This window comes from Periophthalmus magnuspinnatus, chromosome 6 (assembly GCF_009829125.3).
Source record: "Periophthalmus magnuspinnatus isolate fPerMag1 chromosome 6, fPerMag1.2.pri, whole genome shotgun sequence".
Taxonomy (NCBI): domain Eukaryota; kingdom Metazoa; phylum Chordata; class Actinopteri; order Gobiiformes; family Gobiidae; genus Periophthalmus; species Periophthalmus magnuspinnatus.
This window is the reverse complement of record NC_047131.1, coordinates 22,529,636-22,556,922: the sequence shown is the minus strand read 5'-3', so window position 1 is coordinate 22,556,922 and position 27,287 is coordinate 22,529,636. Positions and strand designations below refer to the sequence as shown.

The following is a 27,287-nucleotide window of genomic DNA, read 5'->3' as shown; positions in this document are numbered from 1 at the left end:
TTCAAAACACCAACACCAGGTTTTTAATACTGCCCAACATTTGAAAGGAGAAATTAGGAAGGAATCATTTGTCTGAAGCCCATGAATAACCTGGTTATTCCCATGACTCTGTCTTAGTTAATGTGCTGTCCAGTGGTGGAAGAAGTACTAAATTTTTTACTTGATTAAAAGTACAGATACTAGAGCAGTATCACGTGAAAAAAATCAACTTCAGTAAAAGTAGTAAAGTACCTTTAAAAATATACTTAAAGAGTAAAAAGTATTTTGTGTATATTTTGAAGTATTATAAGGCTTCAAATGTATTGATTTTGATAAAGATTTTTGGAGACAAAAAAAAAAAAAAAAAACTTGTCCTGTTCTACAATGTAGTGGGGTTGTTATGGCTTTCTTTAGCATAAATCTTTATTTGTATTGTTATGGATCTTTTCGACCTAACCTTCGTAATACCATCTCTTGTTATGTATAGGGTGTATCTCTTGTTCGTGCATCTAGCGGCCTCCAGCCACTTTGATTAGACTAAACTGGCAAGATTGTTTTTGATGGTATAAATACTCTGTATGTATTTACATTTGTCAGCTGAGGGCGAGACGACACTGTTGGGACAACAGCTCTTGGACAATTGTGCACAGTTGATTCAATAAACCAGACTTTGATTCAAGACAACTTCTCTGATGATTTTATATATTTAAGGTTTTTACTATTAGAAATTCCACAACAGGGTACAAAGCAAAGTAGTTTGATCTGCTCTCAAATGTAGTGAAGTAAAAGTAAAAAGTATAAAATACCTAATACCTACCGTTAAAATACCTAGAATTTGTAGTTAAGTATACTACTTCACTACTTTTACTTTGTCATGTACCACTAATGGCACTGTCCCTGTACAAACACAATAATAACATAATATATCATATATAATATGTCAGCGAAAACAAAAAAGGTGTATTAATCAAACCAAATCTTCAAATCCATAAAAATGAATGCATGAACACTTAAACATGTGTAACTATATCTAAGTATATACCAGTCAATCGTTGCTCTTATCTCAGTTTGAATGTGGTTTAATCCAGTGGCTGCACAGTGGCACCAGGATTAGTCCTATTGCCACGCAGCATGGAGGTGCAGGGTCGTTCAGTGGTTTTTCCTCACCAAAACAGAGCATATACACAATATTGAATCCCTCTGAATGTGAGCATGGTCTGACTGTTAGTAATAGGGTCCCCGTATCTGTGATAGATGAGTTAAATTAATGTTCTATCAGTGAAAAAAGGTTCAATAAAGATAACAAGGCCAGAAGTATAACTCAGAAATACATAGAACACCTTATCTAAACGAGAGGCTACAAGGAGCATATCTTAGCTTTCACACTGTATGTCTATGCCTGGGGTAATGGTGGGTGCTGTTCAATTTTTATCAAGACTAATGAAACATTAAAGGTTCACTAGGCAACTTTTCTTGTGGTTGTGTCTGTCACCTTTTTGTGTCCATGGAGATGTTACTGCTTTGTTGGATTGTTCCACACTATTGCATTAAATGTGCCCATCATTTAGCATTTATTCCATCATGAGTGTTTTAACTGCACAAAAACAGGCTGGTAGCAGCCACTTGAAAAGTTACATAGTGCACCTTGATATGGAAAGAACAGTATTTACTTAACACCAATTTTCAAGACCAAGTTTTTTTTTTTGTTTCTACCTCAGAGGTATTGTTACTACAGCCCAGCCATAACACTCAGCCAGGATCTGCACTTTACAAATGTATTCTGCCTTCAGGTTAGCAACCTTACATCAGCATGTTATTGTTGTTGTCCCTAGCCATCCTCTTAGCATAGCGATCAATACAGTATGCACCTATAGCTGCTGCGTGTGTTGTGCTTGTTTGTGTACTCACCAGTTTACGTTGACACCAGCCGCAGACGCCGCAGAGAGCCACCAGCCACACAGCACACACCGTGAGCGCTAACGAGACCAGGAACACGCTGAGGGAGAGCGAGCCTGCGGAGGACACAAGAGGAAACATCCACTCATCACTTTTCACTCTCCACACAACATTACCACCAAAATAACACCGGTCACAGTACAAAGGTGATCGCATGCTAGAGTGAATCTTATTGTCAGCTGGGGACTAAACACAAACAACCCCTCTAATTGAATAGGCTGCAATATATTTTTAAACTCTGTTATAAGAAGATTCAAAAATACAATCTTGAGGCTATTAGGCCTATCACAATATCTATTAAATTCTATAAATGATCAATGGAACAATCTTTTTGGAGGTCAATATCTATCATGGGTACTGTTTTCTTTAGATTTGATTTGACCTGAAGAAGACTGAATAAAAAACTTCTATGGCATGATTTATTTAACAATATTGTACTTTTTGAACAGTTTTAGCAATATATCGCACATCAAAATGTGTTATCGTGACAGGCCCAGTGGCTATCTCTCTAGTGCTGGTGCATTTCAATACCTTTCCAATAAGAACTGTAGCCGGGCATCAGTCAGTGGCACACACGTCACTGTCATGGTGCCACAGCTTGTTAAGTGACAGGCTGAAAATGGGAGGAGGGAGGCGTCTGGGGAGTGGGAAGGGTTGGAGAGGTGAAGGGGGGGTACTGAGCTGACAATACAAGAGAGCTCATGATTAATGGGTATCGGTATATGCCGGGTGAGAGCGAAGGCTTTGTGAGAGAGTCATAGAAAATATCACCTATTGGTTTGTTTTCTATGCTCTGAATAGTAAAAGAGATTTGCACCTTTTCAGCGTGCTTCTCCAACAATAATCGGATCTACCCTGATGAGCCGCCTGCGTTTTTAGTTTGCTCAGACAATTCAATGGCTTCCACTTCAGAGGCAGAGATATAAAGTCTCATTGATATTTGCACAGTGAGAAAATATGCTTACGAATTCAAATGTGTGGTTTCATTTTAACAGCTTTTCCTAATGTACAGCGATAAACAGGGTACGAATTCAGGGACAGATAGCTGTCAAATACAAGCTTGATCGGCTCCAACTCTTGTTGTCTGCTGCACAGTCTCCCTTCCTTCCTTTGGCTTGTCACAACTGGCCTTTTCATCTGGCTCCTCCTTCATATCTTTGCTTTATTCTCAGCCTGACTGGGTCCTCTGGGAACAGATGGGCTCAGGTAAACTTGCTTCTTATGGGAGGAAAAAATCACAACAAAGCCTTCATTGTATTTCACAGTCTACACTCAACTTTTAAGTCTATGTGGCACCTGAGGCTTCCCTCATTAAGAATATAAAAGTGAGTGGAGGTGGGTATACATAGACTGTATAAAGAAGTGGACTAAGGGAGTGTGATATCACCTATAGCATTAGGCTCAAGTCAAATGAAGCTCATTGAGGCTAGCAGATGAGATTTCTATAGACTTATTCCTTTCACAGTTTTCTGCAATGGCTTGGATCACTTTGCCTTTCGACCTTCTCGTGTCAGTGGCCCGTGCTTCTGTTTCCACCTCTTCTCCACCTCTCCCCGCTGATCCTTTCACCATTTCTCTTTTGCTGGACTCAGATTAGAAACCTGCTGGTCCTCCATTTGCAATAAAGCTTTTTCCAATACACATACGGCCGCTAGTGCACTGCATTCAACTTCCATTACAGCCACTGGTAGAAGTCATTTGTTGAAAGGACACCACTGGGAATTAAAGCCATCTCTCTCTCTCTCTTGTTGACTATCAGCCAACCTGCTGCAATGGCTTTGAACGCTTGGTATCCTAAACATCTTAACCATGCAGCTATCTCCAGACAACATCGACAGCCCCAAGACAACCTGAATGATCCTGCTAACATGGTGTAGGTGGTGAGTAGATATAGATCGATTATATCAGCGTAATGGGTGCTCTTGGTTTATGAATGCTAAGTGCTGCACTGGAAAAGTACAAACAAGTACATCCATTTTAACTGAAAGTCCTTGTGCATCCCCTTTCACATTGGTTTATTTAATTGGGATAGTTATGTAATATGTCTGTCTATTCAAGGAGTCCCAATCCAGTGTTCTCCTTGTGCCTGTTCCAAATTATTAGAGGTTTCAGGAAGGGCATCCAACATAAAATACATCTCTGCACACAAGTGGGACCAGTTATCTCTAAAGATAACACCAGAAAGGAACAGAAGAAAAAAGTAAATGTAACTTTTCTGGGTCTGTCACCTTCTTGTCTTAGTGGAGAGAATTTCGAAGAATTGAATTCTATGCCTGGAATGTTCCACAGTATAACATCTAACGTAAATCTTGCATTTATTCAATTACAGTTCTTTTTATTGCTCAAAAAATATATATTGAAAAACATGCATTCTTATTCTGATCGCGATCACCTCTCCATAGTTCTGACTTGTAAACTGTAATAAAGCATGCCGGTAGTGTGGCCTGCTTGTCTCCATCGAGATAGATACATTTAATCCCATACTGTGGAACATTCCAGGCAAACCAATAACACCTGCATAGAGACAAACAGGTGATGGACCTTCCACCAGAAAAGTTACAGTTAGGCACTGCACGTATAATTCTATGTAGTTTTAACCTTTCTTTTCATTCTACACCACACTGAAGTGAAAATTTAAATTTTCTGACATTTTATTGTTTTGAAGCAAAGGCAGGTCCTCTGGGTATGAAAGAGCCAGTGCTTCCAGGTTCTGAAAGATGAGTATCTATTCATAGCTGCTTAAAAATAGAATAGAGTATACAGTGTGCTCCGCCATATTCATAGAGGTCAATAATGAAAGTCCATTAGCAATATCAGCAATGGGAGCAGTGGTTATAAACACAGGGCGCTGCTGGGCTATAGAAAAGGGCATATACAGAGATGCAGTGTAGCTCCAAGTGGCTCTCTGACAGATGATGTTTGAAGGGCCAGTGAAGTCCAGCAGATTTTCACGTGGCGTTCTCAGTGAAGATCGAAGTAGTGAAGACGGTTATGATCTGTGTCAGTCTGGACAGCTCAGGGAGTCAAAACCAGGAAATGCTCAAATGGTCTCTGGATCAGCATTTTAGTAAACATAACAGAGGAAGAGTAGGGAAGTACAGAGGAAGACATGCTCTGTGTAATAGTATTAGCAAGATATAGAAATCTTCCACGGTGTAGCTGGGCAGAAAAGCACAAGCTCATTAGAGCAAAAGAACCCCACTCCATATAAAACTATCAAAGAGAAATATATATTTTCAATTGAAGCTAGCACACATTTTATTTTTACTCTGGCAGGTGTGCATTCTAAGTCAGAGGGATAAAAGAAAGCATTCTCAATAGCTTAGCACTTAGCTTGAACATACAGTAATCTGCCATAGTGAGGATTTAAAAAACATGGAAAAACATTGGCTTGGGATAAGACACATCTAACTGCCTGGAGTCACCAAAGTTGACAAGCGCTGGCCCTTTGATCTGTAACCCTCCGAATCAGAGCCCTCTCGAAACCGAAACCTAAAAGTAATTTAGTTTGTTTTTATTTCACTGGCTAGTTTCTTTTATTGACATAAAAGAGCAAACAAATGGTGCTGGGAGATACTTTGAGTATAGTGGCAGTGATGGTGTAAATGAGAATGCTCAAACTGAAGCAAGACTACAAAGACTCACTTGTATCAGGGTTAAACAGGGACGCCAGAAGAAAAAAAAAAAAAACAGTAGGAAAATGAGAGTCTGAAATGATGCACACTTGGAGCTCAGCAGATATAAGGCTTTAGTGAGGATGCACAGACAGAGACTGAACACGGAGGTGCTCCAGGCCCACATGTGGTGAACTAAGCCTGGCAAGAAGGCACTCCTTAAAGGCAAGACAAACTGCTATTTAATTTATATTCTATTCTGCCATATTTCATAATCTAATAACAAGGCATATGCTCCCTTTGTGCCTGTCCAGAGTCTATGGAGGGGACAGTGTCTGGAAGGACAGCCAATAGTATAAGAAATGAGCAGGTGTCTATATATATATATATATGAATGTGTGTGTGTGTGTGTGTGTGTATTGAAAATAAATACTCAAAACCATGGGGTTACCTTTCCCTTTCCACAAATCTAACCCAATTTTATAAACATCCCTGTATTTCATGAGAGAGACCTTCATTTGAAACTATTTGCAGTGATCCAAACTTTTTACTCTCTTTTCACACACATTCACATTTTTCACCTCAATTAGTCTATAAGCGCACTTCCAAGCGCAGTTTTACCAGTAATGCTAACAACAACAACTAGCATGCTAACAGTGGACTTTGTGATTCTTGAACAATAACACGCTTGCAGACACTACACAGATGCAGACAGTACACAGCAATCTCATTTTGACCTTAAGAGCTGCATGCCTTTACAATGTATAGGTACTGGGACAAGACAAATTTTCCTCAACATGGAAAGAAATCAGGTACAGCCACATTAAGTACAAGGAGGTACATAGTATGCCTATTTATGTACATAGAGAGAGGCTGTAGGTTCCCTTGCCTACATGCAACGAGCTAAGCCAGGCAGAAAGGGACCAGTTCTCAGGGGTAGGACACACTGCTAATTGGACAGGCGGATCTAGAGCAGTGTCCAGTCAGCAGACCTGCCACACCACATCTCAGCACTAGGGGCATGGCGGGTGGAAGGGTGGGCGAGGCTACTTCAGAAGCTGCGGGTGCAATGCTCATAGCCCTAATCTTCAAAGTGGGTCTTCTGTGTGGCCTCCTCTCCACTACAGAGCTGCCCTGGGGTAATCTGCACATGTCACTCAGCCACTGCCTGTGTGCTCCAGTTATTTACTTCTGTAGCAAAGATGCGATATGGACACTTTAAAATGGCTTTTATCTACCTCCTGGCTCTGGTCTCCAATACAGGTTACTGCTTTTGTATAACAGTTATTCCTCATGACTTTCCCAAAGAGTAGAAACAGGAAAGAAAAAGATGGTGAGTGGTACAAATTGAAAGGTATATTGTTCATTTCAAATTAAGTGTATGAATTCAAATGATACATGTGGATAAAACACAATATGTATTTTTATATTGATGTAATTAAACAGTTCAAACCATACAATACAAAGCATACTTTTGTTGTGTTACTTGGCAAGACACCACCAACATGCAAAATACTGTGCAATTCCTAGCATAATATTATTCAAATTCAAAATTTGACACTGTATTACATTTCACTGTGATGAAATGAATCTAACTAAGCAATCAAAATAATAATAACATTTGGCACAAAGGAAGAAGTACTCCGCCTCATACCCACATTTGGTAAGCAGCAATGAAATCTTTGCAAATAAAAATTCAATTGCTCATTCGTGCAAAAAGGATGCATGTGGGAGGACTATGAAATGATTTCAAAAGGGACAATGTGGCAGAAATAAATAATGGTGCTTCCAAGTAAATAATATCATTGTTGCATATAGTGATATTTCACACAGTACGCACCAAAATACTTTCTATTAGAGCCTGGGCATTTGAAAACATTGCTAGGTACTTGGGCACGTTTCAGCCCTTTTAGCTGTTGTTGCACAGCCGCTCACTCTGCCAAAACTAAATGAGCACACAATTTAAAACATTATGCATAGCCATGACTGGCAGCTCTCCTCTTCAAGCACGCTGTATATAAACGTGTCCAGCAGTCACTTGAACACAACACTACACATGGGTGGAATGGTGTCCTCACACATCTCCATTGCATGTGGTCAAATCTGTGATATAACAGCCATAAATCACGATACATACTCAATTAAAGCTGGATAATAACGCGGCTAGTGCTCGGTCACAATTATTGCTCATTTCGCTTGAGTGAGCTAAAACACTAGAATGCTTGAATTTGCTTTTTTGATTCGGCTGCTGTTTATGTGTAATTCCTGATTTATTCATTCTGAAATAATGAGATAAAAGTGGGTTAAGTGATTAGTGATTTGTTGTGGGTTAAATTCTTAGCCCACTTCTTTCTGAGTGTGTAACAGCATGTATTGTTACAGTACAATTTCGTAATATTCAGAATACAATTGCTTTTCTAAAATCTAAGGGATACATTGGAGAACTTGATACACACAATTCTGGGTTCAAACTGCACCATATTAATCAGAAAAATAGAAAACAATCCTCTTGTGGTGAGCGCAGGTGTGATTTTTCCTTCTCTAATAATAAGTGTTAGGAAATGTATAACAAACAGTGAAACAAACATGAAGTTGTTTTTAACCCTAATGTCTTGTTCTTTACTCTATCTCACAACTTTGTATTGTTCAGGTCATAACATTTAAAGGTGGACTATGTAATGTTTCTGGTGGAGGATCGGCCAACTGCTTGTCTACAAGATGGTTTTGCTTTGCCTGGACTTATATCAGTCAAGCAGGTGACACATCCAAAGCAAGTGAAGCATAGCACGCAAAGTAAAGTGCATGTTTTTCATGGTATTTTTTAAAAAGGCCTAAAGAATATTAGGCCTGTACTTAATATAAAAGCAAAGATATCTTCAATGTCATCCTTTGAATCCAAACAAAAGGACAGTGAACCCTACACCAGAAAAGTTACATTTAACTTTGTTGAGTGCTACCATAGCCACAAGCTGCATGCCTGTAAGCACTGGCCTGGATGACCCATGCTCTGTCCTTATTCTCTCCTGCACCTCTGCTGTGCTGTCAGTCCACCCACGTCCTCCTGTCTGCTCTGCCTCCAGGACCGGCTCTGTCCACCACCACAGAGCCACAGAGCCATGAGCCACAAAGCTACAGAGCCACAGAACCACAGAGTCACAGATCCACAGTGTCACAAACCCACAGTCACAGAGTCATAAATCCACAGTCACAGATCCACAGAGCCACAGAACCACAGAGTCACAGATCAACAGCGTCACAGAACTACAGAGTCACAGAGCTGAAGAGTCAAAGAGTCACAGAGTAACAGATCCACAGAGTCAGAGATCCACAGAGTCACAGATCCAGAGTCACAGAGTCACAGATCCACAGAGTCAGAGATCCACAGAGTCACAGATCCAGAGTCACAGAGTCACACATCCACAGAGTCACAGATCCACAGTGTCACAAACCCAGAGTCACAGAGTCATAAATCCACAGTCACAGATCCACAGAACCACAGATCCACAGAGTCACAGATCCACAGAGTCACAGATCCACAGAGTCACAGATCCGCAGATCCACAGAGCCACAGACCGACTGAGCCACAGCACAGTGACATCTATCCCAACACCTTGTGCTTATTAGCACCTCTGAGTGTGCAGCACTGAATCACCAAAACTCAAGATGTGGACACTCGGTAAGAAAACAACTAACTAAGAAAGCAACTAACACTGTGAGGTATAAAAGCAATATGCATGAATTTAGTACATCTAATTCAAATTCACTTAGATAAAAAGTATCCTACGGCAAAGATACAAGACGTATAATCAAAAAGCATGTAGCGATAACAGCAAAGGCCTTTGGCTTTTATGTTAAGTATGTAGGCCAAGACATAAGATAAAAATGCTGAATACTGACAAACTTGCAGAATCTTTTACAATCAGACTTTTGTGCTAATGATAAGTGCTTATTAATATTTTATATAGAGGCTGATGCTATTTTTGCTATTTTTATTGTAAAAGTCTGCAAAGTCAAGTCAGAACATTTGCACAAATCTTGTTAAGGGCCCATTTATAGAAAATATTTTGTTTCCTTCTCATTCAGTGACCCTTCATTAATTTTGAAGTGGATGAACCCAAAACAATTTACATGGGCATCATTTAGTGTTAGAATGGCTCTCCATTTAAATGCAGTTCTCTCAGTATTTCTGGTTTAGATTTCTGGTGTTACCTGCTTGTCTCAGTGGAGAGGACAATATGGTATGACAGTTAAAAACATAGATTCTGTAAGTGGCCTCAAATATGACCTGTAACTTGGTGATCTGCTTGTCTTCACGGAGAAAGATAATATTAATGCTGGCATTTCAGGCAAAGCAATAACATATCCATAGAAAGGAGCAGACAGTTCCAAGTTCCACAGTGCACCTTTAAATCATGTCATCATAGTGAAATTATAATGAGACTGATCGTATTTTTCATCCATCTTCTTTCACTGATGATGACTTAATAATATGATCTATCTATGCCCTCCCTTTACTGCCCACTCCGCTGTAACCTCGGAAAGACTGAATACATTGCCATGATTGAAATGAATGACTTTCATATGGAAGCCACAAGAAGCCCTCAACACATTTACTGGGGATATTTACCTTGCATGCCTCTTAACTGCTCCACTTGTTTTCCAATTCGTAATACTAATGTCTTGAACAACATTAGAATCGATTACACTCATATATTTTTAGCCTAAATCCACTAGGAGTCTGGATACATTAAACCAACTTTTATGGTCTCACTGTGATTGCACCTTTGCTACCAGGAAGTGTGAGACAAATGGCTGTTATATTAAGTGCTGCATGTAGGTGTATGGTGGCCTGGCTAGGTTATAGCCCCTTCACGCACTCTCTCCTAGTCTATTATTCACTGGCCCACCCATGCCCTTGACTTTATTGACTTTAGCTGCACATGGAAGCTGTTGATACTGCGCTGAAGACCAGTGTCCATCTCCGTAATGAGCTTATAAGCTGTAAACTAAGTCAACCTTGACTAACATTATCCCAGCTTCATGGACATTAAATTGCTTATATATATAGCCTAGTTTATCTACCCATTGCAGCCTTGGGGTTCAATCACAGCATTCCATTGAATTTTTTACAGCATTTCGTGTTCACTCTGGTCATTACGACAGCAATTAGTAACAGCGGTAAAGGTCATTTTTCCACCTTTCCTTCTTTTTCCAATAAGCATCAGTGCTGCTGTTTAATGGGTTATTTTATGTTATTGAAGCTAATGGCATGAATTAGTTTTGGTTGCGGATTTATTTCTGACTTCCTGTTTTCCAATTGGATACCATATGAGGCATGAAAAATACAAAGAAACCATTTGCACTTCACAGACACATGACTACATTTCATTCACACTCAGGCTGGGTCCAGTCAGTGTCTTGCTTTGACCATTTTTTCATTGAACCGGTTTTGGATTGAATTGAAGTTTACCCCCACATTTTGACACAAACAAAAATGATCGTACTTGCCCATGATCATCAGAGTGAGCTGTTTTACATTTATATTTACAAGTCACAGTTGGTTTAGCTCAGTTCCGTTCAAACATATAAGGTGTGCCCCAATTTCAGTATTTGCGTCAAAGTTTGTTTGTTTTTTTTAACAAAGGGAAAAGGTAGTGCATAAATCAAAGTTTGAAGAGGGTGATGAGGCAATAAGAATGGTTTCTGTCTTTAAATGGGAGTGTAAGTGTGTGTGTGTGGGTGTGTGTGTGTGTGAGTGTGCGCACGTGTGTATATATGAGTAGATAAGTAATAAAACAGAAAAAAAAGAAGTAAGAGGGAAAGGGTGAAAAATTAAGAAAGAAGATAAAAATATAATTGAGTGAGGTTACAATGCTTTCTTTCATTTCCTTATCTCTTTTCTCTCCCTTCCCAATCCCAGTTAAACAAAAATTCAAAACTCCTTGTCTGCAGTCCATCTCCAAGACATCAATCCAGGAAAACAAATCAAATTGAGTTCATATACCTTTTCTGTTGTATCATCAGCTGGGTTTTTAGCAGAAATATTGAATTGTTACATTTCTATGGGCAGCATATCTAGAAATCAATTGTGAGCTCTTCTAGTTGAATGCTTCTTGTCACCTTCTAAAATGATGTTGTTGCTTTGTGAGAGACTCTATATGTACAGAAACAGACACTGCCTCCACTCATATTGTGCACTTGACTCAGTTTAAGAGCAACATGAGTGAGAACACATGTGCGTTTGGGGATGTGAGATAGAAAAGAGCAGGAAATGCAGAGTAGGAGGAAGAAAGAGCACATCCACTATAATGCCATTGAGATGCCATGTGGGAAGCCTGTGCATATGTACAGGTCCCCATCTGCCCACAGTATCAGCACTGACATCAACAAGACAAAGAGGGCTCCGAAGCACCAGATGTAATATGTGGGTGGCATTATAAAACCAAAACACACTCATACTCGATTGCATTTGCCTGAGGATAGGTGGCAGCACAGCAATCACTCAAAAGGTTTAAATGTCCCATGCATTGCAAACATTAAAGAAAGATGCTCTAAAGGCACACTATGTAACTTTTCTGGTTTCTGCCACCTACTTGTCTCATGGAGCTGTTACTGCTTTGCCAGGAATGTTCCCCAGTCTTGCATAAAACTGAGTTAAAAACTGATTCATTTAAAACTGATCCATTTATTCATTTTTTTGGTGCTATAAAATGTTGTGTTTTTTTTGTTGTTTTTTTTTGCTTTCAACAAATCTGATTTGTAATTTTATCAGTGGTGTCACCAAACAAAGAAATTACTCAACTTAAGGCGCAACTACAATTGTTCACAATACACACATGCACACTGGTGCAAATTTAGACTGTGGTTTGTCATCAATGATCTCATTTAGATTCATGACTACCTGGGGGCCTCTACCTTTGCCTTGGTTCATTCAATTAAGCACCGGTAGTAAAAGGACTTTATTACCTGTCTGGACAGAGCAGGCAGTAAAAACCCAGGCCACTGCAAACCTGTGCCTCAAGCTACTGGGGACATGCATGTGGACTTGGCTGCAACCCAGCCAAAAGTCATCTCCATTTAGAGTGTGTAAAATACGACGACAAACCAGAGTCCTGATATGACCCACAACCTCACAATAGTAGTTATAAGTTACTACATTAATGTAGCTAGAAAAAACAAATAAATGAAGTGTCTGTGTTATAGCACTTGTCTTTCCGCTTCACAATCCAATGTATTATTCACTTTCCATCACACCCGGTGGTGATAAGCTGAACAAACATTACACATGTGGCCATACATGCTGGTCAATGCCCAATCTTGTCAGATCACAGAAGCTAAATAGAGTTGAGCCAGGTTAGTACTTGGATGCTGGATGGATGACACTGTTGTTGATGAATAACACTGTTGTTGTGTCCTTAGGCAAGCCACTCACTTACATTGCATAGTATGAATTTGGTGTGTGTGTGCGTGAGTGATTGGTGGTGGTTGGAGGGCTGATAGCATGGCTTCGCTTCTGTCAGTCTGCCCTAGGGCAGCTGTGACTAAAATAGTAGCTTACCACCACCGAGTGTGAAATGAATGAATAATGCAGTGTAAAGTAATTTGGGTTTCTTGAATGGCGCTGTATAAATCCAATGCATTTTTATAATTACTCATACCAGTAAGGTGGGTGTCTTGCCCAAGGATACAACTTTCAGAGCAGAATTCAAATCATGTATCAAACCAAATACATGACAACCACCTCAGCCACAAACATAAACCACTTACTCCTTACAGTTTCAAGGTATGGAAAATAAATAGTATTTCAATCTCATTCACAATATTAGAAATATATGTCTGGACTGTGGGGACAAGCTGGATGCATGAAATTCAGACCCAACCTGTTGGAAGAACAACCTGCTATGTGAATGAAGTAGAATCCACAATATTTAAAAATGCAATACCTATACTTATTTGTTAACTTAAATCTTTTGCATTACTGGTGCCACCCATTTTTGTACACTTCTAGGGCCAGGTCAACCACCCTGGAGAAAAATCATTTTGACTACTTATATCCACAATCTTATTCTTTGGGTCCTTTTGGACCCAAAGCTCATGACCATAGGTGAGAGTAGGGATGTAGATTGACCGGTAAATCGAGAGCTTTGCCTTTCTGCTCAGCTCCTTCTTCACCACAACAGTCTGATACAGCGACCGCATCACTACAGAGGCTGCATTGCCAGTCAATCTCACCCTCCATCCTTCCCTCACTTGTGAACAAGATCCCAAGATACTTGAGGCAGGGACTCCCCACCCACCTGGAGAAGGCAAGCCACCTTTTTCTGGTCAAAAACCATGGGCTCGGAGTTAGAGGAGCTGATTTTCATCCCTTCACACTCGGCTGCAAACCGCCCCAGTGCATGTTGCAGTCCTGGTCCTGGTTCGGTGAAGCGATCAGGGTAACATCATCTGCGAACAGCAGAGAGGAGATCCTGTGGTCTCCGGCTCCTGACTGTGCCTATGAATTCTATCCATAAAAACAATGAACAAAATCGTGACAAAGGGCAACTCTGTGTCATGATGCCTGTTTTTTCCTGTCCTCCTGTGCTCTCTCCCCCTCCCCTACCTGTCTGCCTGGAGCTGGGCGGAGTTCCTGACTCCTCCCACACGCACCTGGAGCGCATCAGCGCAATTAACGTCACCTGCTGCCGAGTATATGAGGGCTCGGCAGAATACACTCGGAGCCAGACTGTCCGTGTGTAAATGTGAATGCTCCAGCTCAGTTTTGCATCTTTGTTGCCCATCTGCATGCTCTTATTGGATTTTTTGCCACCTTCCAGATTCCTGTCCTCGCTTGTTCCTGCTCCTGCCTCTGCGCTCCAGCTCCAGTACAGTCATCCCTCTGTCTTGCCACCTGTCCTGTCTTGGTCTCCGGCTTGCTGCCTGTCTCCTGCCCTGGGTCCTGCTCTCTGGACTACGCCGGCCCCGCCTGTCCCGGTCTCGTCCCGCTCCTGTCTTCACTTCGGTCCTGGCTTTCCCGTCCCCGACCTGCACTCCGCCCGCCTGGCCTGCCTCCCGCTCCCTGGTTCCTCGTGTGTGTTTGAATGAACTGTTAAAGGCTGAAATTCACTATTCTGTAAATAAACACTGTCAACTTGCCCTGAGTCTGCACTCCTTGGTCCGCACCCGCACAAGCCGTTACAACACTCTGGCAGAGTCGAACATGCACTGGGAACAGGTCTGACTTACTGCCGGCAAAGCGGACACAGGTCTTGCTCCGGTCATACAGGGACCAAACAGCCATCAGTAAAGGGCCACAGACTCAGAGTATCCGCCATGGGACACCACAAGGGACACAGTCGAATGCCTTCTCCAGATTTACAAAGCCCATGTGGACTGATAGGGCAAACTCTCATGAATCCTTGAGCACCCGATGGAGAGTATAGAGCTGAACCAATGTTCACGACCGATCTACATAAAAGGTTTCACATATTTCTCTATTTGCTGCCAAAATCTGCAGGTTTAATGAGTAGCTATTTCTGGAGACTGGCTTTTGGATGCCACCCAGCTTTGTTTCCCTCTTTATCTGTTGTAGTCTTTTGCTCCCAAGACTTCCTCTAGCATTGGCTGCAAGTCTCAAGCGTCTACGGCAGGCAGCAGCTGACAGGAAGAGAGTGTGTGACAGGTTCGTGCTCAGATCACAAGAACAACACAGTGACGTGATATTTACTTTCAACAGGCATAAATTACACTTATGCATCAAAACGGATAAATAGTGCAGATAAACTACAATTATTTGTTCGAGAGAATGTGTGCCACCAACAACTTTCTCCTCAGGTGACCTATTTTATCAGGTGCAGTGCATTATGGGAGCAGGTCCTCTGTGGCCCGGCGCTCCTGTCCTCATCAGGGCTGTAGCAAAGAGTGCGGGCCCCTGGGACAGAAGCCACATTGGCTCTGTGTCAGAAGAAAGAGATTTAAATACTTGTCTGCTTTTAGGCTCAAGCTGGACAGCCAACCAGCAGCACCACCACCACGGGCCAATGACAAAGCAAGGGCAAATTAATGTAATGAAATGCCTCCTATAACATCAATATAGTTTAGTGTATTAGATAACCCGATCCAAATGGGGGTTCTTCCAAAAAGACATTTCGTAATTGCTAATATAATATGGGTGTGGAAAAGAATATGCGATCTCAGCAAAAATGATCTAGAGGTTTTAACTTAGAGGTGAAACAAAACTTTCTCACACTGATCACATTTCTCCTCATTCCTAACGTATTTATCAAAGTTTAAATATAATTCATATTAAAATTTATGTGGCTTGTTCTTCATGGTTTTCATTATTGTGTGAATAACTAAAAAACAGGACAAAGTGTTTTGGGGAATCAACGCTTCCTCTGAAAGTGCACACTTCACTGTGACTGGTTAAATCCAGCTGCCAATAGAGAAATGGTGAATAATAAAATACTATATGACAGAAAATAGCATAAGATCACAGGGTTGTGTTCACAATTAGATTTGTATTACCATAACACCCAGCCCTAAATTGTCTTACTATTAAATGTACAATTAAGACTTGTTTAATTACACTGTAATAGCAGTGATTTTAATATGTGCCCTTTTGTAGGATGAAGTTTTCATGTTGGCTGACAGCCTGCAGGTCTCTATCAGCATCATTTACTTGCCATAAGCGTGAGGTCATCAAAAATGGGCACTCCTGTCTGTCTGTTCGTTCATGTGTGTGCCTTGTATAACTGTCAACAATTTACAGCCGCCTCATAGCCACCAGACTGAGACTTATTGACAACACCACAGCTGCTCCTTCAAAACATAATACAGTCAAGAGGCTCATGGGAAATGTAGTTTTCCACAAGTATGAGGGTTGGAGGAGGGAGGTCTGGTAATTTTCCTTCCACTTTAACTTAATTACACGCTACCTAAGGACATTTCAGCCCTGCTTCATATTTTAACAGCATGTAACTCCATTCTTTGGGTCATATCATTAGCACCGGAGAATTGCTTTGACTCATAAAGGTCCAAGCGAAAAAGCCAAAAAATATTATAATAAAACCGCACTGTTGCTTATGAAAGTGAACATTATATTTATATATATATATATATATATATATATATATATATATATATATATATATATATATATATATATATATATATATATATATATATATATGTCCCTACATATTGATCACGATTTTCATTTAAATATATATATATATTGGCTGTCAATACTAATTTCATGATAAACAAGACCAAAATTTTCATCACACTGAAACCATTCACCTCTAGTGGAGTCATCATGCCATCTGTACAATGTGTCACCATGTATACTCCAGTAGGGTACAAAATTAATCATAAAACATTTGAAATCACAATTTGAATGAGCTAATCACAAAGCCTACTGTCTTGTATAAATGCTTGTTGCTCCATGGGTTCTTATATAAAATACTTGCTAACCTTGTAATATATATCTCTCATTAACAGTCACCTATTCAGATATATAGCACTTCATCTCCTCATCCAACACAATGGAGCAGGCTTTTGTGCAGGCTGGTAGCACAAATAAAGCAGGCTGGGCTGGTGCTCTTATGCAGAATGACACTGAAAGCTCTCACACCTACTTGACATTATCGCCCTTATTTCATAACAAGGATGTCATTCCTCTAACTATGGCAGGTGTAGCCAAGAGGGGGAATAATAGTGACCCTTTAATTTCTACTACGATGTGACGAATGAAATGAGGCTGAATCATCACTAGAAATCTCTATTTCATTTGTGTTATCGACAAAAATGTGACTTTACACACTTTTTTTGTTTTTCACAATTTTTTTGTTTTTCTTAATTGATTATCAGGATTTACAGTAACAAAAATTTCAAGTGTGATGGTTCCATTTTCTACTATTGCTTATATCCCATTTTGTACACTGATAACACTTGTTTGTGTAAGTCAATACCACATATTTCATATATATATATATATATATATATATATATATATATATATAAAACATGATGAAATAAAAGATACAAAATGTGTATGAAAAATATTTGATTTGCCTTGTGATATATGTTTAACAAGTAGAATTCAGTTCAGAGTGCACACTATAAACAGCTCCTGAAGTATTAACATATGAGAGAATACTGAAATTAATTGCTAATCCTTGAATCCCATGAATTTCAGAACATATTTTTAGATGTCCAGGATATGTTTCTATATAAAGAGACAGGATATATTGTTCTTTGCAGAGGACATTCTATTATCTAAAAATACTTGCAAATACTTTGCGATTTGATAATTGTGCCATCTCAAATTGTGATTTAGGTTTGATTGCGATAAATTGTGCAGCCTTATTCAGATTCACCTCGTTACCTTTTATATATGAGTCTTGCTGTGTGCTTTGGTCAGTAAGACTGGACACTTGATATTATGACCTTGATTTATGATGATTGAAATGGGAAAATAACAGCAAAACTAACCTGGAGAGAGGCTGATTTATTGAGTCCCATCAGAAGACATATCCCTCTCACTGTGGGTAATGGGCCAGATGGTTTAGGAGAAGGATAGGCCACCTCTCAGGGCGCTGCCATGTCTGGTAAATGACTAAAAGACGAAGCAGGCGAGCTCTGATTTGTATGCATCCTGACCTTTACGCCAATTGTAGTGCTCCCAAAAAATACAGAGCTGTCCAGGAAGTGTCCGACTATCAAGACAGGTTAGACCGCGCGTTTATGATTTAAGAGGATCTTTTAGTGAAGACTGAATGTAACAAATATGGGTATGTTTTGATAAGGGGATCATTGACTAAAAATGTTTTTCTCATCTGACATTTTCCACGTTATCATATACACTAGTGCACAACATTAAATAAACTATATTGATGGCCTCCATTAAGGCATTAGGCCATACCTCGCAAGAGTGATAATGGCTAGATGGCTTCATTATATTCACTTATTAACGTAGTGAGATACAAATATAAAAATCCTGCTTTCAATAAGAAATAGCTACAAAAGTCTGTTTACCCAGTAGGTGTCACTGTAATTTAGTTTAATAATAGATGTCTTCAACATATGGGCACTTTTACTGTTTTGTGGAGTCCCTGCCTATTTTTTTTGGTGAAAACATCCCATTTCATTCAAAAGTGGTAAATACAAATTGTCAGACCTTCTCTCCTTTTTGGTGTAAAATATGGAGAACCAGGCATCAGAACCAGGAGAACAGCCCCTCTTTCTTACGGATGTATGAAATCACTGGCAATGGACGATAAAGGGTTGTTTTAGAGAAAATAATAGACGATTAGCATTAGCTTGTCTCTGCCCCGGATGAACGGCTCAACACAGTGACATCTTACGGAAAACAAGCTCATTCATTCATTTAATCTCTAGTTTCTTAATAACTAATCAATGATGTGTCTGTGTAATCCCTCAGTTGTCAAGGTCTGTTCCATAGTTAAAGATGAAATTTAAATCTGTCAACTGGACAAATAGTTGCAGGGGTCAAGACGTTTTGCTGCTCATCCTTCTTCAGTTCTGGTCAGATTGCTGGTGAACACTGCCTTATATCTATCTGAAGGAAGGGGCTAACTACACTGAAACTGTAAACAGCTATTGTCTCCAGTTTCAGCCTTAATGACCCTTTTCAACCTGTAATGGCTGCCCATTGTTCTCTTTGTACCTGTTTGTTTTGGGTCTGAGGATAGAGTTGTAGATCCATGAGAGATTATGTCTCAGGCCCCCATTCCTGTTTAAGAAATCAATGATATAAATATTCCATGTGTTGATAATTGGATCCAATATTAATATTGTTGTTCAGTGACTTTGGCAACCAGCCCATTTTAAATGTAGCTTAGGATAAACAGGATAAATAGAAATGCATGCGTAAGCCACAAAATAGGCTTTAATTGTGGCACTGGTGGTGTGCAGGCGCCATACCCTTGAACCTGTAACAACATAAATAGTGGAGTTTTTGCTCACTCGGGTTGTCTTTTCCACACTTTCTCTAAAAAACGGAGCCAGTCCTCTGGTCCTCCAACTAACATTTTGCCTCCTTCTTCCTTACTTCTCTTCAGTCACCTCGGTTGGCTACATTGGTGGCAGTAGTGCCGCCATAGCCACCTGGCACAGTGATAGCAGTGGTGTGAGACTGACTCTAGCCATACATCCATGTACCCAGCCTGGAATTACGGTAGCTGCTAGCTAGCTCATGAGGCCTATTAGGTGTGGCTCTCCCTGGACACCTGTGGTGATGTTGTTGTGTGAGTGAATGAGGCATGGCCTGTTGGATCCAGCTAGTTGACGGACCTGAGATGGATGTGCCTTGGTGGAGACAGTGCGGGCTGTTGGGGAGCAACCACGTGAAATAATGTTCTGGAGCCAGCCAGTGAGGAAAACCCCATCCGCTGATGTTCAGGGCTGACTGTGAGTGTGAAGATGCCCGTCCCAGTGCCTTCCTTGTGGTTGCGCCTGTTGGGGTGCCTGGCTGCACCTGGAAGCCTGGAGTTCCGGTGAGTCCTTGTCCAGAGATCCTGGGAGGCATGCGGTTTCCCTGCAGGTCCCTCTTCACGTGTCCTTCCTCTTGTGTACTGCTGCCGTCTGGGGGCAGTTGCTGTGTGGGTTGTTTTTTGTTGTAAGATAAGGACACTACTGTTGTCTTAGGTTGTCTTAAGTTTGTTTTTGGTTTATTTGTTTTTTTAAGAGACTGTGAAAAGCCACCTGGCCTAGTTACAGGTCAATTCAGAGGAGAGGGGAGATAGTTCACCGTAAGAAAGCATGCATCTTTTCAGAGGTCTTTTTGGCAATAAAAAACATGTAACTGAATAAATCCACAATACTTTGAATACCATACTTGGGAAGTTTTCAGCTAAAGCTATAACATCTCCATGGAGAGCCTCCACCAGAAAAGTTGCATACTTCACTTTTAACTGTTGAAAGAATATAAATTAATTGTATTTTGTATAGACATGCAAAGTTGCATTATATGTGACACATCAGAACATCTAACGAGCCTGGTTTAAAATTGGGCAGATAAAAATCAAATGATTTATTTGTTTTATGACAGCGAGTTTTATTAATTAAAATGGCCTCTGCCCTCCATGAAATTTTAATACAATGAGTTACTACAACATTTGATAAACACAGTCTCTTAAATAAAATCAGTTATAGCTCTCAGCCTGCAGGAACCCAACTGACCTCTATAGTTGAAGTCCACCTATGTTTGTGCTAACTGCAGTGTCCTCACAGATCAAACACAGGGTTAATGAAGGAAACGTGTGCGTGTCTGCTTGTCCGTGTCTATTGGATGTGCTTGGACAAAGATGCTCCCAGATTCACTGAGATGTCACGTGGGTTGAGGTTGAACGTATAGGCCAAAAATTAGACAGGAAAATGGCACAAGAGTGGTTCCAAACTTATGATCTACAAATGTCGAAAAATATCATTATTTGTTGGGGATTAACTCCACAAACTTGCCATATTAATCTTACGGTTTAAAGTCCTTTCAACTAACAATAGTCATGTCTTTGGTGTGGAGAAATTGCACTACTTTCTGAAGATCTCACTTTGGCTTATTTATGCTGACACGAAGACATTTAAATGTGTGCCAGTTTTTGTTTTATGTGAATAGCCCCAGTAATTACAGGGATATTGACCATAAACCAGGCCAACAAATCTGCAAATCTGACAACAAATTCTACCATAGAATTCTGGCCTGTCCTCCAGCTCAGTTTTGAACTATATGGATTCTAGTATGTTCGGATTTGTGGGTTAATAATGCAGCTGCTTTGTAAACATGGGGATGTGTTCCTTCTTTTATTTGGTTAGATGTTAAGGAATTACTTGTGTGCCCATTCACAAAAAACAAGTAGACTGTTTGTCCACTACAAATGCCACAAATACAAAACTTAAACTAAGCTTATACACTATCCAGATATTAAAATGTTTCTGAAAAGTTCCATAACACAAAAATGTCTCTAAGTGCATCTGGAGACTGAAGATTGTACAAACTTTAGCCCAAGAAGCAGCTCCCAAAATAGCATAAGTCCAGAGCTGGCAGAAAAAAGCCAAAAAGAGGCCATTCGAGCCAGGGTGCCCTACGGGGAAAGAGTAGAGCGAACACCCTAGCGCCTCCAGGCTAGTCATTAGCTTTCTACTGCTAGGCCAAAGGAAACCCAAATTACTCCAAATTTCCCCGCCTTTGAACAAGTGAGAATGTTTTGTCAGGGAGATTGATGACTGCCAAGTGGGCTGTATTCAATTAGTACCAACACTGTATTGAACACTCCATTACAACGCCTATGAGACCATCCTAACAAACTATAGTTGATCTTTATTGACGTGGCCACAATCCAAATTTCCTGTCAGTGCAGTTTTATGGGCCTTTTTAACCTTTACTGTATCGGGAAAGGACCAGCGCTGCAGATAGCACTTGGCAGCAAAATGTTTCTATTGTTTCCCTAGCTTTCCAGAAAAAAAAAAAACATTTGCCTTTAGTCACAGAAGTGTCTGATGATTTGAAATGTTCACCGACAAACAACTTGCCCTGATTTCTTCTCTTTTTACGGCATAGAAACTGACCCTAGGCTCTTGGCATGCATTCAGCCGTCCTCTTGGTTGCTAAGCGCATTGAAGAGTGTAGTCACATGCATCAGTGACCAGACCACTCACTATGAATACGTCATGAGTGAGCGCCTTCCAACAGATCCTCAAAGCTATTTGGACTCAATTACACTTGAATTAAGGGCTGCGTTCTTGGTAAGGCCCAGGACGGAACATGCATTTCAATTTATGAGGAGGACAACATGATTAAGGTCATAGTAGCTGCATAAACAGGTACTATGCCACCATTTTTTAAATTTAAACTATGGTGGAAAACGTTTATTTCATGAGTTGAAGTGAAATGACTAGATGTGGGGGTTTTTTCATTGTTGTTATTCTGATTATTTTGGAATCCAGTCAGTCAAACTCAATGAATTGTACTCTTGAAACAATTGTACAGTAAATTATGGTAAATGGTCACATTTGTATATAGCGCTTTTCCACCTTGAAGGCACTCAAAGCGCATTACATCAAGGAACCACTCACCCATTCACACACACATTCATACACCAGTGTACACTGCTACTGTTCAAGGACACAATGATAGCATCATCTGCTCTATGATGTTTAGGTCGAGAGCGGGATTCAAACTGCCAACCTTCGGATCAGTGGATGAACCTTCTACCAACAGAGCTACTGTCGCCTCCACGTTGCCTCATGTGGCATCATTAATGTAATGAGAATATTATGTATTAGAATACATAATATTCATAGGATCATTTAAAGTGAACTATTAACTGGTATTATCTGCAATATTCAGCTTTGATGATAAGTGCCTGGCCATTTTGCAAGGTTTTTAGCTCCTCTAACAAGATCACGTAGTGCTCCATGGTTCCATGGTCCCTTTCCACTTTATTCAACACATTTCCTATGCTCATAGCTGTTAAACCATAATAATATATGGTTCTCTATAAAGTGGCCCTATACAATAGCTGTTAAATCTGACAATGTAAAAGAAATACAGGCCATTAAGCGTATGATTAGACTATGAACTTTCCACCTCTTTGCCACATCAATAGTGAAAATGTACCATAAAAAACACTGCACAATGTCAAAGAATCACCCAATGAAATGTAGACTAAATGCCTTTAATGAGGAATTATGCATAGCCCATTCACTATAGGCACACAAGTGCAGCTTTAACAAGTCATATATTCTCAAGAAGTCATTATTTCTAAATCCTTCTGCGCTCATTTCCATCGCACAGAGAATCCACCTGCCTCTCAACTCATCTTTTTTACAGATTTGTTTTACACCAACCATCCCATGTGCATGAACCCGCAGGCATGTGATTACTCTGTGTAGATAGCAAAGATATTTTATAGTCCAGGTGTCAGAACTGTCTCCAGTACATTACTCAAAGAGCTGCAGCAAATACAGGGTAATAAGCAGAGAGTATGTGTGTGTGTGCGTGCGTGTGTGTGCATATGTGAGTGTGTGCATGGGTGTGTATATGTGTGTGTGCCTGCATATGTGTGTGTGCCTGCATATGTGTGTGTGTGTGTGTGTGTGCATGTGTGTGTAGGGGTGTGTGTGTGTGTGTGCATGTGTGCAAGAAGGAGATTTAAGTCGCTGTTCTCACTATAGTCTCAAATGTGGACAGATTCTTATCAGATTAGTATGTATGTATGTATGTTTAGTATGTTTTTTGTCAATGTAGACAGACCAAATCATGCAGCTTAAAAGAATGCCTTTTGGTCATATATTTAGTCATGTACTGTAGTTATAGTCTGTGGTCTGGTGTGATCATAAAATACATTGCTGACTCGGTTAAAAAAAAAAAAAAAAAAAAGAAAAGAGAAAATTGTGGCCCTTCATTTTCATGGATTCCAGGGAAAGGATTCCTTCCTGATTTGAAGGATTTGGCATGACAACAGTCATCCGTTGTTAAAGCAATAACACAGTTCAATCAAAAATCAAAATATTCGATCTTTTGAATGGGGAAAGGTCCTCACAAAATCCTTAAAAACAGGAAGGAATTACTTGCCTGAAACTCATGAATAGCTACAGATGTTGTTATCAAATGCTAGCAGCTTTCTTTTATCAATACAATTTTTTATTTTGGCCCTTTTGTGACTCCAGCCCTTGGGACAATTGATGGAAATTAGCCTTTGGCTATAATCCAGTGTGTTTACATTCATGTTGTATCATGTCAGTTCATTAGCATACATTGTCCCGATCAAATAAAACAAAAAAACAACAAATAAATAAATAAATAAATATGAAATCTTCTTTTGACAATCACAAAATACATATTGCTTCTTGTTACTTTTTCATCACTCTTCATTTTTGTGAAACCGGAGATTGTCTAAGGTCCAATAAACACATTATCACAAAATCCCACCAAAGTCACATTAATCGAGTACACCAAAAGCATAGCAGTTATTTCCCAGAACTCCATGCAATTTTATAAAGAGGTATAAAATGTGTATGACTATGTACTTCCTCTCAGCACACAGTGAGATTCAGCAGTGTTCACGTCATGATCCTATAAGGATGCCCAGTGAGCACTTTATTTTATGTGGTATGATTCATCATTGTAAATCACCAGTGCAATGAAAAAAGTGTTAGACTAGTCCCCACATTCCTCCAGACATAATACAATTAATAAACATGCAATACAAATATATTCTTTCTTGGGTCAACACAGAAAAAATCCATGTGCCTCTCAATGTAGGAACTCTATATTATTAAAGTCATACAGGAGTTACATTTGTTTCCCTCCAGCTAACAGTATCCTCTTAATATGTATAAGAAATAGATAGCATTTGCATAAAAAAACATGATCAATATCAATCATCTTCATAATTTCTTTATACTTTTCAACAATAACTAATGTTTGTGTCAATATAAATGCATAAACAGCTAAGCATTTGGCCAAACCATAAAAACACAAATGTTTTTTCCTTTTCCTGATGTCAAAGCTTTCGAATGCAAAAGTTTCTCCCATGTTAAAAGGTAATTGAAAGTGACACTGGCCGCTGGTTTATGAGATGCAAATGTGTCATAGAATTAAATATTTAATGCAAATAGCCTATTACATTGCATTAATATTTCAGAACTGTGAAAAAGACTAGGTGAATGAGACTTGGGGATTTGGATAGAAAATCAGTGCCGTGTGCAAAACCAGCCTGTGGAGAGTGGGAATATTTTTCATGTTATTAAAAATGTGGATTACATTTTCTATACTACAGTGTTCACATCTGGGATAGACAGTAAATGCCACACACATCTTATATATCAGTATGTTTACAATGGAGGCTAGTGCTTATGCAGCACTATAGATCCACACGTATAGGACCAGCTTCTGTATTTGCAGTCACCTTGGGCCATTCATGTTTAATACATGCTTCTTTCTCCTGGTATGTCTCGTGTCAATACACAGCACCTGAGCGCTCTTTAATAAGGTTTGTCAAGCGCTTTAACAGAAAAGGGAGAACAGAGAGGAGGAGCTGGCAGCCACTCTGTTGTCAGGCCTCTGCCATGTCCAATGTGCAGTCACTATGGCTTTGACTCACCAAGCCCATGCAACCCGGAGAATAACAATTAGTCATTTAGAGGCTTTCAGGCTATTAAGAAGACTCTTAAATACTTTCCTCATTATTATTATGAATAAACCCCTAACTCCCTTGGAGTTGCATTCATTTCAGTTCCATTGGCAGCAGAGTGTTTGCCCACTTACCTAGAAAAGGGATTAATGATTAATGTGACTGTTTAGGAGCAATAGCTGCACAACAAAACATACAGTTTAATCTTTAAAATTTTGTGAGAGCAGCAGTGGTAGTTAATGCAGTAGTTACAGAAAGTAACACTACTAATAGAAGCTTTTTTTTAATTTCTTATTGCAGTTTTTTTTGCATACCCATTGAAAATCAGTTTCAAAGCAGTTGTTTAAAGTTGCCAATTACCAATGTGCACGCAAGACTTAAGTCAACCAAGAAACCAACATCAAAGTTTTCTTTTAATGAGCACACTGTTTTGTCCTGACAAAATTAATTAAATTGTATTTTATTGTAATTTGAACTGGATCTTAACAAAAAACACAATCACTTTAGCTGTTAAATAATGTGTTATTAGGCCCTTAATGTCTGGTCCTATTTTTGTCTTTTGCTCTTTTATCCCACTTTGCCCTCACCTCCTCCCTAGTTTTCTCTGTGTAATTAAGCAGAGCGTTTTTAGGCAACAACAGACTCCAAAACAAGGAAGGAACAGCTCTACCCCTGGGATAGATAGTGTGAGAAGCTGATACCATGGCGCCCTGTGCACAAATTATCCCTCTATGATATCTCAATTAACAAGACTTTCATTACATGTTGCCCACCACTGCTGTCTGCCATAATCACATGTAAGACCATCCCCAGCACCTCACCACAAGCTGCATCTAAGCATCACAATTATCTTATAGTGCTTTTTGGCACCAGAGCGTCTTGTTTTGATTATGTAATCAGCTCTGTTATTTTGGTGGTGAGTGAGCTCCAACTGAATCATGGAGCATTGTGGAAGCTCGCTGTTTGACCTGCCTGTTTGTTTTCCATGGCTGCGAACCAGACTCCAATGGCTGTTCCCAAATACTCGAGTGCATAGAACACGGTATGGGATGGAAAAGTCAAGATTGCCCTGTTTACTTGTGCAAATGCGTGTCCGGGGGGGCGTGCAAAGGATGTGCCAGCTCAAATAGACTCCAACAGTGAATGGCCAAATATTGAAATCTCATCCGATGTCAGAGCACTGGAGTGTGTGGTTTTATGTCTTTTATGACTCTGAGATGATATCAGTTGCCCCTCCCAAGCTTCACAGCCACAATCACTTCTACTGAGAGTCTTTGAAGAAAACATTTCACTGAGTTGATTTGGTTCAGCCACAATCCAGTACATTATCCATCCTAGCCTGTATAAATGGGAAGGCATTCAGACTAAAGGTCTACTACTAACTACTACTATGTATTTTGTACTGTTTTATTAGAGGCTAGTCTGAAATGTATATGGAGACAACCACCTCTTAAGCCTTTTGATGTTTTCTGGTAGCTATCAATCATATTGAATAATATAATTATGTTTTCATTGTGATAGTATATAAACCTAAACCTAAAGTAGGTTTTCTTAACAGTCATATTATCACAGTCAGTTATAATAAAAAGTGCTTGTAAAA

General features: G+C 39.8%; 1 protein-coding gene across 1 annotated transcript in view; it reads right to left on the bottom strand.

Moving 5' to 3' along the window:
- syt7a (synaptotagmin VIIa) overlaps positions 1-27,287 on the bottom strand; it is a 90,762-nt gene that overhangs the window by 43,671 nt on the left and 19,804 nt on the right. The window contains exon 2 of the mRNA XM_033967455.2: positions 1,888-1,991. Coding sequence (XP_033823346.1) covers positions 1,888-1,991 — 104 coding nt within the window. The remainder of the gene's footprint in view (positions 1-1,887; positions 1,992-27,287) is intronic.